The 17,355-nt window shown below is 46.1% G+C and overlaps 1 protein-coding gene across 2 annotated transcripts in view; it reads left to right on the forward strand.

Moving 5' to 3' along the window:
• CCDC174 (coiled-coil domain containing 174) overlaps positions 1–17,355 on the forward strand; it is a 35,155-nt gene that overhangs the window by 16,421 nt on the left and 1,379 nt on the right. Inside the window, exons 6-9 of one of the 2 annotated variants that reach the window (XM_056524930.1) lie at positions 7,932–8,027; positions 8,421–8,557; positions 12,974–13,068; positions 15,918–16,053. In XM_056524930.1, coding sequence (XP_056380905.1) covers positions 7,932–8,027; positions 8,421–8,557; positions 12,974–13,068; positions 15,918–16,053 — 464 coding nt within the window. The remainder of the gene's footprint in view (positions 1–7,931; positions 8,028–8,420; positions 8,558–12,973; positions 13,069–15,917; positions 16,054–17,355) is intronic. The other variant, XM_056524931.1, reaches the window with a different exon arrangement.

Raw genomic sequence — 17,355 nt, forward strand, 5'->3', positions numbered from 1 at the left:
CTACTGTTTCAATGGCATCACATGGATTAAAATAATGTAACTTACCTTTGTCTTATTACTGACTGTCCAATGTGATTGTAGTTAAAGGAAACCTTCCAGCTCCCTAAAGTATATAAACCCTGTCCAGTACCTTTTGTAGCTTTAAGCTCAGTGTTCAGATGCAAGTTTATATACCATAAGAGAGCTGACTGGTTCTCTTTACATTTCGTAGCCAAGGGCCTATGAGATGCCTCAATAGCTACCATATGTAGTTGCCTGTTAGGCTACACCTTAGGAATGGTGATTGGCTATGTTCACATAACTGTTATTGAATGAATTAATGAATAAATATGTGACATTGCTGATGGGCTTTCATAAAGCTGCTTGTGGCAACCAGTAAAAATTATCACTCTAAATCTGCGTAACTTTGTGTAGATTCTGTATGGATGACCATAGAGAGAAAAGATTGTGCTAATGTTGTTTGATGGAATAAGTATTTGAATGCAAATCCTCTATTCACACATACAGTATCCTGTGCAGATTTGATGCACAGGATTTTATGCTGCAGATTTCAATGTAAACTAAATGACTGAACACAATTGAATCCTGCGCATGTGAATAGACCTTTAAACCCCCAAGTGTTAGGACACAGCATTTGCTAGCTTTATTTAGTGTTGCAATAAAATCGTAACTTCTGTGACAACTCCCAGCACAACCTAAAATACATGGGTGTATGCTGCGGTCTCTAGGAGGTGTGATACTATGGTAATAAAAAAAGTCGTCTCCTCCCAGCAGGATATACCCGCCTTCAGGCCCTGAGGTAATCAGTTTAAGCTTAGTGTCTGAAGGAGGTGGACATGGTCTGCAATTCTCCAGACCAGGTCTTCTGATTTTTTGTTTTCCCAGTTAGGGACGTGTTAGTTTTTTATTCCTTTTTCTTTCCTCTTTTCAGGTGGGGACTCAGGGACTCCGGTTCCCTGTTTCCCCATTGCGAGTAAGGGGGCACAGACATTGCGTATATGCCCTGTTCACCCCCCCCCCCTCGCCAACGGTCAGCGCCTGGGTTGGTACCTCATGGGTCTGGGTCCGGGTCCCCCATTTACCTGCTCGCCTCGCTCGCGCATAGCTGCCAGGCGTGATGCAGGTGACAAAAGCTGACTGAAGACTTCACTGAAGACTCCATTAGGTAAGTTCTTCTGACTGAGGTAAGTACTTTCCCCCCTTTTCTCCTTAGGTGCGGACTTGCAACCTCTGGAGACCCCCTGTTTTTGGCCCACCTTTTCATCTTATAGGGCTGGCTTATACAGGGGCTGGACTTTTTATTCTGGGGGAGCAGTGGCATTTTAGGGGGCATGTAATGTGTTTTACTTCACTGTGTGTGTGTGTTTGGTTACTTTGACTGCAGCGCCTTATATACGGCTGACAGCCGCGGCGCTTGTACGGGCCGGGCGCTCTGAGCGTCGGCTTACTTTCACTTCTCCGGCAGTCTCTGCCGGCGTGTGGGCCGCCCGCTCTATTCCCTCGAGCGCATATGCGGCTGACATGTGCGCTCGGGACAAGGAGCAGGCGCCATTACAGCTTCTTCTCGGCCAGTCTGTAGCTCCGCCCACAGGGCTGTCGGAGCTCTTCAGAGGCGCGAAGTAGCCTCCAATCAGTGCCGTGGGCGCGATTTTCTGTTAGGAGGGGCCAATTAGTTAGTGCCTCGGCTTCAGGCATGCCCCTCTCTGCTATTGGCTGGCCTGTTTTGTCACTCTAGCTGCACGGAGCCGGGTTCACCTCACCGCAGCTGCCAGGGAACACAAACTAGGGTGAGAAAGTTCCTGACGTCAGTGACTTATTTTGTCTGTAAGCACTGTAGTACCAAGATGCCTGGCTCTACTGAGCCCACTTGCCCTGCCTGCTCCACTGCTTCCCCAGACCCCCTGGTACCCCCTGATCCCCTTTCGGTTCCGGTGGATTCAGCCGCTCCACCAGCCTGGGTTTTCTTCCCTGACCCAGTATATGGCTGACTGGACCCAAGTCTCCCGTTCGGTGGCTGAGGCCTCCCGGGAGGTGGTGTCCGCCTTGAAGGGGTCTACCCTGCGCAGGGCCTCTGAGAGGGCCCACTCCTCGTCTCCACATGCTTCGCGCTCTCACAAGCGTACTAGGGGTGCCTCGTCTGACTCTTCCATTGAGTCTTCAGATAGACGTGGGCGTCCCCCTCGTGGGTCCCGCCCCCCCGTAGTCTGGGCACAAACATCGCTCCTCCAGAGGACGTTCTCGGAGTCGCCGCTCTGCCACACCAGAACCGCGTACCCGGTCAAGGTCGCCCCCCTCCAGGACTGCCTCCACTTGTTAATTCTCCTGGTGAACTGGCGGACGAGGCTTCCAAGCCGGCATCTTACTCGGAGAACCGCTCGGATCCAGTTGAAACTGTGAACTCATTGGTGACCGCCATAAGAGACACCTTTCACTTAAGAGGACCCAGGATCTTCGGATGCCACTCCAGGCGTAAGCCAGCACCTCAAAGGTTCAGCTCTCACGCTGACTTTGACGCCATTCTGGAATCTTCATGGAAACATCCAGACAAGAGGTTCCCGGGAATCAAGACTATTCAGGAACGTTATCCATTTGACAAGGACCTTGTCACTAAGGTGGTTTCCCCTCCCTCAGTGGATCCACCAATCTCCTGGATCTCTAAGGCGACTGCACTGCCACTGGCAGATGCCGCTGCCTTCAAGGATTCCACGGACAAAAAGGTAGAATCCTTAGCGAAGTTTTCCTCTGAAGCAGCTGGCTCTTCTTCTTCCCATCTTCGCCTCGACATGGGTGTCCAAGGCTCTGTCGGAGTGGTGCCTAAAGCTCCATCAGGGTATCTTAGCGGGATCCCCCCAGAGGATCTGTCTGCTCTGGCTCTCCAATGTTCTAAAGCTGGGGACTTCTGTGCACGGCTTCCACGCAGTCAGCCCTTTGCTGTGGGTCACCTAGCGGCTCTCCGCCGCTCTATGTGGCTTAAAGCTTGGAATGCGGATGCCACTTCCAAAAGGTCTCTCACTGAGCTTCCCTTTACGGGTGACCGTCTTTTTGGCAGGCGCCTTGATGAGATTATCTCTGAGGCGACAGGAGGTAAAGAGTTCCTTGTTGCCTCAAAATAAGGCTCGCCTTACTTCCCAGGAAAGGGTCCGGGCAGGCGCCTTCGCGAGACAAGAAGGCTCCCCCGTTCCGGACGCGCCAGTCTTGGAAGTCGGACACCGACCGGTCCGGCCGGTTTGCGCCCAAATCAGGCAACCGCAAACCCACTTCTGCATTAAGTGAAGCCCCCACCCACGTTTTTTTTTTTTTTCTCTCGGGTGGGTGGTCGTCTTTTTCGAGACATCTGGACCTCACTCATTCAGGACTTGGGAGTCCAACGGTTACCAAATCAAATTCGCCTCCCTTCCAAGGGATCGCTTTTTTCGATCCCGAGCTCCCCGGTCTCCTTTTCTGGCGAAGCAATTTCGAGAGGCTCTTCAGTCTCTGCTTTTCCAAGGGGTTATCGTTCCCGTTCCTCCAAGGGCACGGTTTCGGGGTTTCTATTCCAATATTTTTGTGGTTCCCAAGAAGGACGGTCCTGTGCGACCAATCCTCAAGTGTCTCAACCGTCATCTTCTTATCCGCCACTTACGAATGGAGTCTCTCCGTTCGGTGGTGGCATCTCTGGAACAAGGGGAGTTTCTTCCTCGGTGGACATCAAGGATGCCTACCTCCATGTCCCAATATTTCCAGGGCATCATCGGTACCTCCGCTTTGCGTTTCCGTAGGGGCATTTTCAATTCATAGCCCCCCCCCCTTTGGCCTGGCCACGGCTCCTCGGGTCTTTACCAAGATCCTTGCGCCAGTGATGGGCCTGTTATGGTCGAGGGGAGTCTCGGTGATACCCTACCTGGACGACCTTCTCCTCAAGGCTCCAACCAGAGCCCAGACTCTGGAGAATGTGGACGTCTCTCTCCACACTCTGGATCGCTTCGGGTGGATGGTCAACTGGGACAAGTCAGTCCTCTCCCCTACCCAGTCTCTAACCTTGGGACTTCGCTTCAACACGGCCTCTGCCCGAATTTGCCTCCCGCCGGACGCTTGTCGGGGGTCCGCTCCCTTCGGACCCAGGTCTGTCTCCATCCGCACTTGTATGGAAGTCCTGGGTCGGATGGTGTCAACTATGGAGGCCATACCCTTTGCCCAGTTTCATTACCGCTCTCTTCAACTGGCGATTCTCTCTCGGTGGGACAGGCTCCTCTGTCCCTCGATTGTCAGATTGTTCTCCCTCGCAGGGTCCGTCAGTCTCTGCTCTGGTGGCTCTGCTCTCCCCTGCTTCTCCAAGGGCGGTCATTTCTTCCCCTTCACTGGCAGGTAGTTACAACGGATGCCAGCCTGTCGGGCTGGGGCGGCGTGTTCAGGGATTGGACGGTTCAGGGACTCTGGTCTCCCCGAGAGGCCCTTTTTCCGATAAATTTATTGGAATTACGGGTGATTCTTCTTTGTCTTCTTCATTGGGAGTCCCGGCTTCAGTCCCGTCCAGTCGGACAACGCCACGGCAGTGGCGTACATAAATCACCAAGGCGGCACTCGCAGCTCGGCAGCCATGGCCGAGGTGAACAAGATTTTCATCTTGGCGGAAAGCAAAGTTCCGGCCATTTCGTCGATTTCACTTTCCGGGGGTGCTCAACTAGGAAGCGGACTTCCTCAGTTGGTCCTCACCCGACCCCAGCTAGTGGTCTCTACATCCAGAGGTCTTCGCGCAACTCTGCGACCTCTGGGGCTTCCGGACGTGGACCTCTTCGCGTTCCGGCACAATCGGAAGATCCTTCCTTTTGTGTCCAAGTCCCGGGACCCTCAGGTTCTGGCCGTGGACGCCCTAGTGATTCCTTGGGCGGGGTTTGCCCTACCCTATCTGTTCCCTCCCTTTCCGCTCCTTTCCCGGGTTCTGAGGAAGCTCAAAACAGAGGACGTCCCCGCCATTCTGGTAGCTCCAGAATGGCCCCGAAGGTCGTGGTACGCCGACGTAGTCTGGCTCCTGGACGACGCTCCACTGCGCCTTCCGCTCCATCCGGACCTGCTCTCTCAGGGTCCTCCTTGCCACCCCAATTTACAGTCGCTGCATTTGACGGCGTGGCGTTTGAGGGCCCGCGGGTTCTCTTCCCAAGTCATTCACACCATGCTCAGGGCACGTAAGCCCCCCTCCGCAAGAATTTACCACCGTCCTTGGCGGTCTTATTTTCGTTGGTGTGAAGCTCAGGACTTATCCCCTTTAACCTTCTAGGTTCCCCATCTTCTCTCCTTTTTGCAGTCTGGTTTGGAACTGGGGTTGTCTCTTAGTTCCCTTAACCCCTTAAGGACCGGTGGTTTTTCCGTTTTTGCATTTTCGTTTTTTGCTCCTTGCCTTTAAAAAATCGTAACTCTTTCAATTTTGCACCTAAAAATCCATATGATGGCTTATTTTTTGCGCCACCAATTCTACTTTGTAATGACAAAATTGAAGAAAAAAACGCCGTTTTGTAACTTTTGGGGGCTTCCGTTTCTACATAGTACATTTTTCGGTAAAAATGACACCTTATCTTTATTCTGTAGGTCCATACGATTAAAATGATACCCTACTTATTTAGGTTTGATTTTGTCGGACTTCTGGAAAAAAATCATAACTACATGCAGGAAAATTGTTACTGTGCAACCCCGCGTTATATCAGGAGAGCAGGACCAAGGACATACCGGTACGTCCTTGGTCCTTAAGGGGTTAAAGGTCAGGTTTCGGCCCTTGCTATTCTTTTCCAGTGGCCTCTGACTTCTAGTTCTCATGTCCGGACCTTCCTTCAAGGAGTGGCGCATGCTGTTCCTCCTTATCGGTCACCCTCTCCCCCTTGGGACTTGAATCTGGTTCTGAGTACCCTCCATAGTGAACCCTTTGAGCCCCTTAGAGAGGTGTCTCTCCGCCTCCTTTCTTGGAAAGTGGCATTTCTTGTTGCTATCACCTCCATCCGGAGGGTGTCTGAATTGGCAGCTCTCTCCTGCCGTTCTCCGTTTCTGGTGATCCACCAGGACAAGGTTGTTTTCCGGCCAAATCCTTCCTTTTTGCCTAAGGTGGTTTCGGCCTTTTCATCTCAATGAGGACATTGTCCTCCCGTCTTTTTGTCCTGCTCCTTCTCATCCTAAGGAGCGCTTACTACACAAGCTGGATGTAGTTCGGGCCGTTCGGTCTTATCTCTCCATCACTTCTTCGTTTCGTCAGTGTGATTCCTTTTTCGTCCTTTACAGAAGGTCGTCGTAAGGGACAGTCTACTTCCATGGCCACCATTTCTCGGTGGATTCGGTCCGCCATTTCGGAAGCCTATCGCTGTAAGGGGAAGATTCCTCCTTTCAGGGTTGTGGCTCATTCTACCCGTTTTGTTGGGGCATCCTGGGCTCTCCAGAATAGAGACTCGGCCTCGCAAATTTGCAAGGCGGCTACCTGGTCGTCTTTGCACACTTTCTCGAGGTTCTACTGAGTTCATACCTTCACATCGGCTGATGCTAGTCTGGGCCGTAAAGTGTTGCAGGCGGCAGTGGAACGGCCGTCTGCCTGACTGCTTCTCTGCCCACCCAAGGGACGGCTTTGGTACGTCCCACGGTCTGTTTCCCCTAATTGAGCCGATAGAGAAAAGGAGATTTTTCTTTACTTACCGTAAAATCTCTTTTTCGAAGGATCCATTGGGGGACACAGCTCCTGCCCTTTTTTGGGGGGTTCCTTTGGTTCTCTGTTCGAGGGTGTGTTCAGTTATGTTGTTTTCTTCTGGTTCTTGGACAGTTTGGGTTTTCTTTGACCTGTTGGTCCTCTCCTATTGCTCTGGAACTTAAACTGATTACCTCAGGGCCTGAAGGTGGGTATATCCTGCTGGGAGGAGCCGACTTTTTTTTTTTTTATTACCATAGTGTCACACCTCATAGAGACAGCAGCATACACCCACGGTCTATGTCCCCCAATGGATTCTTCGAGAAAGAGATTTTACGGTAAGTAAACAAAAATCTAATTTTTTTTTGTATCTGTACCATTTTAGTATTGATCTGACTTTTTAATCGCTTTTTGACTTTTTTTTCTGGGATATTATAAAAATTGCAATTCTGGTGTTTTTATTTATTTATTTATTTTTTTTTTTTAATTTACGTAATTTACCGTATGGGAAACAGAATGTTATATTTTAATATTTCGTAAAATTACGTATGCAGCGATACTAAATATGTTTATTATGTTTACATGTTTTTTATAGGAAAAGGGGGTGATTTGAACTTTTAATAAAAGTCTAAGACACACATTAACCCCTTCCATGTTAAAACTTTATTTTTTTTTACACTTAGACTTTTCGGAGGAATCATTAGATTCCTCATACTGATCAATAGAGTTCTATTGAACTCCATTGATCTGTGTAGTCTGTGATCCATTGATAGAGCCTGGCTGGCCTAGGCTCTATCAATGACAGAGCCACGGGACAGCAGGGAACAGAGGTAAGCCCTCTGGCTACCTCTATAGTGGATCGCCCCTTCGCAATTGTGCTGCGGGGGGGGGGGGGGGAATCCACCCCCTAGCCCACCAGGGAGCATTCACATGTCCCTTTAGATGCCACTGTCAGCTTTAACAGTGGCAATCTAAAGGATTAATAGCCAGCCGCGGCGGCCCCCAGCTACTGAAAACAGCCGGGGGCTGCAGAGTATATGGAGCGGGCAGGAATCGGGAGCCCGCTCCATACAGACTGCATGTCCCGGGTTTCAGGTGATAGGAATTCCACATCCCTGTATTTACTTACTATGGGACCTTGTCGCAGTTGCAAGTACAGTTACTCCACTGCTGACAGGTGCTGAGCAATCAAAAGTGCGGATTTCAGTTTCATAGAAATGTAGATAATAACATTTGCTAATAAGGGGATTATCAAATTAGTGTTTGCTACAGATTTACTGTACTTTCCTTGCAGGGTTGATTATGTAGACTCCCTTGGCCGCTCAAGACGTTGTATGAAGAAAGATTTACCCGGTCTTTTAAAAATGGATAAAGATCTGCAAGGAAAAAAGTAAGTGTGCTGACTGGGTAAAAAATATTTTGGAGAAAATTTGAAATGGTTTCGGAGATCACAATGTTCATGGCCTACAATACCAATGTCAGCACTCTCCCCATCCTGCCAGCCAGTGGTTTAAAGGGGCCTTGAGAAATCAGAAGGAAGCATTAGGCCAACAATGTTATGATCTGTGAAAGGGTCCTTCATACATTTTTATTTTTTTACTTTTGAGAAACTGGAAAAAATAATACACCAAGCAAACGGGTAAAATCTATACGTTCTCACATAAACCTTGATAGATGTCCCCAGTAAACAGAAATCTTGAAAGTTGTGTAAAATTGACACACTAGAAAGTTTTTGAACTTCTCATTGTACAAATTAAACTCGTGTTTACATTGGTTTTTCCAGACCAGTCACACAGGATAAGACATTGCTGTCTGAAGACATGAGGAGGGAGATGCAAAGACACCAGTGGGAGCAAGAAGAAGAAGAAGCTTTGAAGAGACCGATGGGACCAATGCATTATGAAGACATAAGAGACCATGGTATGTTGCCTGTAGACACAACCCTTTCAAGGTTAAATGTGATCTATATATATATAAAACTCAACGTCTGTGTGTGTATGTATGTTCCAGCATCACGTCCAAACGGCTAAAGATATTAACATGAAACTTGGCACATATGTTACTTAATCAATGGGAAATGTATGTTCCCACATAACTTCTGTACGGCTGGAGATATTACAATACCTGGTACACATATTACGGGTCAGGATAGGAGGACTGGATATGACAACAATATATGAGGACGGGATATGAAGTCAAAAGCTTCCTCCTTTATTTTCCTCCCCAACAAGGATTAGGAAGGGAAAAACCTGGCAACGCCAGGTATTAAGCTAGTATTTAATAAATGACAGATTCACTTTAGGCCCATTAAATATAGCAGTTTACAAAAGTAAACATTTTAAGGAGCAGCTCATATGTCACACTTATGATGTAAATGTCTCCAGAGGTTTTTGACAGTGGAGATATGTGATATAAATACAGTCATGGTCATAAATGTTGGCTACCCCTGAAATTTTTCAAGACAATTAAGTATTTGTCACAGAAAAGAATTGCAGTAACACATGTTTTGCTATCCACATGTTTATTCCCTTTGTGTGTATTGGAACTAAAAGAAAAAGGAGGAAGAAAGCAAATTGGACATAATGTCACACCAAAAATGAGCTGGACAAAATTATTGGCACCCTTTCAAAATTGTGGAAAAGATTGTTTCAAGCATGTGATTCTCCTTTAAACTCACCTGGGGCAAGTAACGGGTGTGGGCAATATAAAAATCACCCAAGTTTTCAACCCATGGCAATGTAGTTAATCTCCCTGGGCATGGACGGAAGAGAAAATTTGATGAAAGGTGTCAACGCAGGATAGTCTGGATGGTGGATAAGCAGCCCCAAACAAGTTCCAAAGATATTCAAGCTGTCCTGTAGGCTCAGGGAGAAAGCACTTCATTCTACTGTTTACCTAAGTAAATCAACTGGAATCTACCAATGAGGCCACAAATATATACACACTAGGCTAAAATATATACTTTTATTAAAGATTACAATAAAAGGAAGACAATGCCTCACAAAAAAGTGCTCAAAAAGTGTCAAATCATAAATAACACTAAATAAAGAACACAAATCCAGGGGAGGGGTGTAGGATACAGGTGAGTAACCTGACCTGACCAACCCTACCTGTTCTAACCCCTTGCCCTCACTACAATACGTGTGGACAGGGAATAGGGATACAAGCGATATACATATAAAAAGTTACACATACTTAGGAAATAAACAGTAGAATAACATATGTATATACTCTTACTCCTAATTACCTACGCGTTTCACCCTAACATATAGTTTATAGTTTATACACAGCAATTGTAGTAAAATAAAAAGTAAAGAAGTGAGGCACACGTGACACATAAGTGTAATAGCTGCACGATGATGCTGAGTCTAAGATGGATAATACAGATTAAAAATAGATCCCTCCACACAGGCCGCAGTTATAGACATGTGAATGCTTGATTTTACTATAAGTAAATGTGGTAATACGTTCCTTGCCCAGAGTGGGTACTTTCCATAATATTATGTAAACCCAAGGTGGCCAGAAGCTGTACTATAGGTACATCAAGTGGGAGGTCACTGCTCACAGGGTCCTAGATTAACGATAGTGCTGGAGCCCTGGTTCAAATAGTCCACTATGACCAGATGGCTAATATGGCACAAGGATACAGTATATTAAGCCATAGGCACCACAAGAAAAATGATGCAACAAACCGGATACAGTCCAGATAGAGGATTAGTGAGTTAGAGACAGGTTCATTTCCAGAGGGCACCTGTTAGGGGATATATGGAGCATCGGGCAACAGATGATAGATTGGGAAATCGATGAAGCAGGTACCTGGTGCCACCTCCCTGATATGGAGGCTCACGAGAGACGATATACTCCCAATCCCTGGCGTCCCTAGCGTAGACTCAGCGTGCGGTACTGTTTACCTAAAACGCAATGAGGCCTACAAAGAAAAGAACAGAGTACCAACAGTGAAATATGGTGGAGGTTCAATGACGTTTTGGGTTTTTGCTGCCTCTGGCACTGGGTGCCTTGAATGTGTGCAAGGCATCATGAAATCTGAGGATTGGCAACAAATTTTGGGTCGCACTGTACAGCCCAGTGTCAGAAAGCTGGGTTTGCGTCCGAGATCTTGGGTCTTCCAGCAGAACAGTGATCCCAAACATATGTCAAAAAGCACCCAGAAATGGATGGCAACAAGGCCCTGGAGAGTTCTGATGTGGCCAGCAATGAGTCCAGATCTAAATCCCATTGAACATCTGTGGAGAGATCTTAAAATTACTGTTGGGAAAAGGCGCCTTGCAATAAGAGAGGCCTGGAGCAGTTTGCGAAGGAAGAGTGGTCCAACATTCCGGCTGAGGGGTGTAAGAAGTTTATTGATGGTTATAGGAAGCGACTTATATCAGTTATTTTTTCCAAAGGGTGGGCAAACAAATATTAAGTTAAGGGTGCCAAGAATTTTGTCCAGACCATTTTTGGAGTGACATTATGTCCAATTTGCTTTTTTTCCTCCCTTTTTGCTTTAGTTCCAATGCACACAAAGGGAATAAACATGTGTATAGCAAAACATGTTACTGCAATCCTTTTCTGTGAGAAACGGTTCACTTTCTTGAAAAATTTCAGGGGTGCCAACATTTACGGCCATGACTGTATGTGATCTGGGGGCAGGGAAATTATTGCATTGCCTGACACTTATCCATGAAAGAACACTGTTAACCTCCTGAGCGGTAATCCCGAGCGTGACTCGGGGTTAATTTTCCCTGCCAGGATCGGTAACCCCGAGTCACGCTCGGGGTAGAATTGCAGAGTTCCTGGCCGGGCTGCACGATATATTGCAAAAGCAATGCGATATAGCGATGCGGCCCTGGGAAAACATGCGATTATCTGCTCTGGTCGGCTCCCGTTGCGGGGGCCGGCCAGAGCAGGTAAAGAATAATACTAAAAGTCAGTGTTTCCCTACCAAGGGGCCTCCAGCTGTTGCAAAACTACAACTCTCAGCATGCCCGAACAGCCAAAGGCTGTCCGGGCATGCTGGGAGTAGTAGTTTCACAACAGCTGGAGGCACCCTGTTAGAAAAACACTGAGCTAAATGTAAAAGGAAAAAGTAGTAAAATTTTAAAAAAACTTTTGCTCGCCTAATCCCGGTCCCTGCAGATGTCGTTCCCCTCAATGCGCTCTGGTCCCTGCTCTCTTCACTATTCATCTTACAGGACCTTTCACTTTTCAACCAATCACAGGCCGCAGTGGTGTAAAGCCTGTGATTGACTGAAGGGGAAAGGGCTTGTTCTGCAGCAAATAAACTAGGTTTGAAATCTGCCCGGCAAACCCAGTGTATTCTGCTGCAGGACAAGGTGAGAAGGGGGGGGGAAATGTGACGGGGGGGGGGGGGGGGGGAGGGGAATGTGACGGGGGGAGGGGAATGTGACGGGGGGTGGGGAATGTGACATGAAGGGGGGGTGGGTGACAAGGGAAGGGATGTGACAGGGGGAGGGGAATGTAACATGAAGGGGGAGAATGTGACAAGGAGGGGGGGATGTGACAAGGGAGGGGGGATGTGATGGGGGAGATGTGAAATGGGCGGGGGGGAGATGTGAAATTAAGTGCAAAAAATTGTACCGCTTTTGGTACAAATTTCCAGACAGAATCATACCACCAGGGAGGTTAAGCTTCCCCCTGGCTTCAAATGGCTGACCACAGGTACCAGTAAAACTGGTATGGGACCCAGATCAACTGGTCTAAAGCATGGGGTTTAGTGTTGGGGTACGTTCACACTGCGGAATTCCGCAAGCAGAATTCCGCGCAACAAATAGTACCATCAGTGTGAAAGGGTCTTCCGCGAGACCCGTTCACACTGCAGAATTTGAACATGTTCATTCTTTCTGCGGAATTCTGCGAGTATTTGAAAGTATTTTCGGCAGCAGCTGCCTGACAGAATCTCTGCTCGGGGAATTCCGCAAGCGGAGATTCCACAGTGTGAACATACCCTTAGGGTTCTTGCCAGAACTGGATAAATGTGGTTTTGATTTTTATTTTCTTTTATTATTTTTTTTTTAAACTTCCCTCATGGGTTGTATCTGGTATTAAAGCTCAGCCACTTTTACTTTTAGGGACCAAACTGCAGTCAAAGAAGGACAGATTTGGAGCTGTGTGTGATCCTACACCTGTTGGGTGTCAGATCAATTGAATATCCCTGAACTAAGAATCCTAAATTATTACTGGTTGCAATTAGTGTGTAGTGCCCTTATTTGCCTTATTCAATATACATATTCAATATACAGTTAGTAATTGTGTGTTGTATACTGACTGTATTTAATATTTTCTCTAACACGTTTATTGCCCTTGTCATTACAGAGGCCAGACAACTAGGTGTTGGCTACTTTTCTTTTGCGCGGGATGAGCAAACTCGTCAGAAGCAGATGGACACCTTGAATATGTTGCGAGATCAGGTATGCAGGAAGGGGGAATTCAAGTTATGCATCTTTACAGGTTTAAAGTTAGGCTACATTCCCACTACGATTATGCAATAGGGGAAAGCTAAAAGATGGCCACTGCTGTATCTCCGCCGGACCCACACCGCATCCCATTCATTTGAATGAGCCAAACAGAGTCAGATAATGACTTCAGTCAGCTCGCGTGTGTGTGAACAGAGCTTGTTGCTTCATGAGCCGGACAGTTTATAATCTGGCTCGGTTTTGAACCGTATCAGTTTTATTGCTGGACTAAAAACTGTAGAAGACTATGGTTTTCAGTCCTGCAATAAAAACTGATTGCCACGTACAGCCCTCACGACCTGGCGTACGGACACGTCCACGCCTCTCTGAAAAGTGAGTGGACAAAAAAAAAACACAAAACCAGCAGAATATTTACTCTAATATTCTAACTCTAAGCTGCCACCTTGGCACGTTCACTCTCGGCTCCCTTAAGCACGCTCTGCTCCCTTATGAGCCAGTGACACAACTTAAATACACACTCTAGGTCCCCGTGTCTTTCCTGCACACATGACCTCGACTGGGAAAGTAAAGGGGTACTCTGCTTCCACGCTCACTTTCACACACACCTACCACAATAGGCCCTAAAAATGAGCTACACACACCCCAAAACCAGTCCACACGCCCACACACCAATACGCTGCCACCATCTATCAGTAGGCCAATAGAACGCCTCCGTTCATACACAGATTCTTACACTCTGCACTTTGACACCAAAACTATGGTAACGGCACGAGTCACACTTATACACTAATACAACTATATAAGCTATAGGGCTATAGGTTTGTTAGAGCATACAAGGCTGCGCATTAAAGTTATGGCTTTAATGTACATAAAGGGTACAGTACTTAAGTACAAAAAGAGTTAAAGAAAGAGACATACAAAATGTGCAAAACAGTTATACAAAATAAAAGGGGAATAAAAATCAGAAGAGTTCCATACTTAACGTCGTTGAGTAAAGTTCTAATCCGTCCTGGGGCCCACCACTTTTATGGGTGCAGCAGAGGGTTGGGTTAGAAGGGAGGTCTCCAGTTTCTTCTTAGATCAGCCCACATCATCCCACCTCCCAAATGTCCCAACCTCCTCTCAAACGCAGATTGATAGTCCATAAATCATAACTACCATCGTACACAACAGATGTGACATAGACGGCAGTACACTTATTCATATGGTGACATTATAACGCACATTTTGATAGGATACATGAAGGGGTTATACATAGGTATGGGGGTACATACAGCTTAATCTATGGGTACAATGGGGTCATGTTTGGGTTCTACATAAAGCCTAATATTCGGGAATCATGATTCTTTGGGATATATAACTATGACTACTAAGGGGAGCCCTGAAAAAACATATTTCTACATCTGGGACATATTTCACTGTGTAAAATGTAAACCTTTTGTTCAAGTTGGCACCAAACTGGCAGGATATGCACAATTAACCCAATCGGCAAACTAGCTGTCTTGAGGCTCCTCACAGCTAGGTGCCAAGGGATATGTAAAGTAGCCAACAACAACAACAGGGAGATACAAGAATACAAAAGTGACAAAACATATGGAGGGGGACAAGATCAAACAGAACAGGGGGTGCGGGACCCCCTGTCCTGCTTGTTTGGAGTTCTAGACGAGGAGAGTTGGCCACATTTTGTTAGTCATGTTGCGTGATACCCTTTTTATGGCTCGTAAGACGATAGCGTTGAGGTGGATGGACCCTAGGCCTCCCACTCTTTCCTCATGGAAAAGGCTAATTAATACTATGTTGCCTTATGAACGTTTAGTATACAAACATAGGAAATGCCCTGGGAAATTTGACAGGGTGTGGGGAGTGTGGTGTTCCTCCGTTGACACTTTATTCTCGGCTACTGATTTCCGTTCCTCCAGAGATGCTTTACGGTCACAGATGCTACACTGAGGTGTAATGTGTATGACCGGGTAACAACTGCCTTTGTCTATCTAGATAGTGTTGGTCGTATAACTGAATTATTTACTTTCTTATTGCTTCTCTTTTTCTCTCTGGGCTCTCATGCCCACTCCCTCCTCACTGCCCCCTCTTCTTTCACCCTGTTGCCCTGCTTTCTCCCCCCCCCCACACCCCCCCTTGCCCCCACCTGGTCTCTCTCTTTATTTTTCTCCCCTTACTCTTTCTTTCTACTTCTTCTCTTTTTTTTTTTTTTTTTTTCCTCTTGATTCGGGTCGTTCCACTGTGACTTATAATGACTCTTCACTCAGGATGCTCTTAGGTATTGTGGACCAGTATTTCTAGGTACTATGCTTCTAGAATAATGTGCCCCAATATTGTATGTTCTTCCTCTGAGCTGATATTTTTACATGCCCTTGATTTTATTGTATTATATTCTCCCCTGTCCGGGATCTTGTCACCTAATTTCTTGGCTTGTGCGGAGCTTTTATGTTTCACTGTTTTATTGTCTTTTTTTCCCTTGTTCAATAAACCGAATACATTTTTTTTTTTTTTTTTTTTTTTAAACAGAGCAGCGGGTATACAGCCAAAGGAAAATAATCAAAGGTCAAAAGGATATATACATTTCAAAAGGGGTCCCAGACAGTAAGGGGACAGCAAAATCCACCATATTTTTCCTAAAAATGATATCCTCAGCCTATATTCACTACACTGATACGATACAAAAATTAGCATACTAGAGCCCATATCTGTCTCAGTTCGGCTCATTCACATGAATGGGATACGGTAGTGGCCGGTTTTTAAAGTTCCCCACCGGATCTGGCATCCGTATTGCATAATAGTAGTGAGAATTCACCCTTAATTATTAAAATTTTGGATATTTCCAGACTGAAGATCAGAGGGTGAAGCGAGAGAATTTAAAAGCCAAACGTAAGGCAATGCTGGATGCCAGACTTTCAAAATTACGACAGAGGAAAATGAAGCAAATGAAAGGGGAAGGAATCGAACTAGAGACAGGTCAGGGTAAGTAATATGATACATAGGCATCATTTACTGTATGTAAGGATTTAGTTTGGGGCATACCTGCTGTATAGGAAAATGAGCTGTTCTAAAGCTTTTGTCCCCTGATAATCTGCATTTATCCACAGAGGATTTTACTGCGCTATGTATCTCACCTGCACTGGCTGCTACAAAGAAAGTGTAATATTACATGGTGCTCGTTCACATAGGTGTCCACCAGAGGACACACAGTTACTACTACATTACTATTTTGTCCTCCTGTCTTACCTCTTTTCAACACTATGTACATTAACTCCTTAACGATGCAGGACGTATATTTACGTCCTGCGCCGGCTCCCGCGATATAACGTGGGGTCATGCGGTGACCCCGCGTCATATCGGGTCGATCCCGGCGGCTAACGATAGCTGGGACGCGCGGTATTCACCCTTCAGACGGGGCGATCAAAGTTAATTGCTGCTTCTAAAGTAAAAAATAAAAAAGCATTCCCAGGAGCTCAGTTTGACTGATCGGGACCACCACGGTGTCCCGATCAGCTGTTAGGATACGAGGAGGGTCCCTACCTGTCTTCTCGTTGTCTGATCGTCACTGCTCCATGCTTGAGATCCAGGCAGGAACAGTGGAGCGCCCATAACACTGATCAATGCTATGCTATGGCATAGCATTGATCAGTGTCTGCAATCAATGTACTGCATGTTATAGTTTCCTATGGGGGCTATAACATTGCAAAAAAATTTTAACCCCTTCCCTAATAAAAGTTTGAATCACCCCCCTTTCCAATGTAAAAAAAAACCTGTATATAAATATAAACATGTGGTATTGCCACGTGCATAAATGTCCAAACTGTAAAAATAAAGCGTTAATTAAACCTCCCGGTGAATGGCGTACATGTGAAAAAAAAAATTCCGAAGTCCAAAATAGCGTGTTTTTTGGTTACTTTTTATACCATAAAAAAAATTATAAAAAGCTGTCAAAAAGTCAGATCAAAACAAAAATGGCACAGATAAAAACTTAAGGTCACGGCGCAAAAAATTAGCGCTCATACATCCCCATATGCGGGAAAAATAAGTCACGGGTCAGAAGAGGAAATTTTAAACGTATTAATTTTTGTGCATGTAGTTATTATTTTTCCAAAAGTAAAACAAAATCAAACCTATATAAGTAGGGTATCATTTTAATCGTATGGACCTACAGAATAAAAATAAGGTGTAATTTTTACCAAAAAATACACTGCATAGAAATGGAAGCCCCCAAAAGTTACAAAATGGCGTTTTTTTGTTTCAATTTTGTCCCACAAATATATTCCG

The sequence above is a fragment of the Hyla sarda genome, chromosome 6 (assembly GCF_029499605.1).
Source record: "Hyla sarda isolate aHylSar1 chromosome 6, aHylSar1.hap1, whole genome shotgun sequence".
In the NCBI taxonomy this organism is placed as follows: Eukaryota; Metazoa; Chordata; class Amphibia; order Anura; family Hylidae; genus Hyla; species Hyla sarda.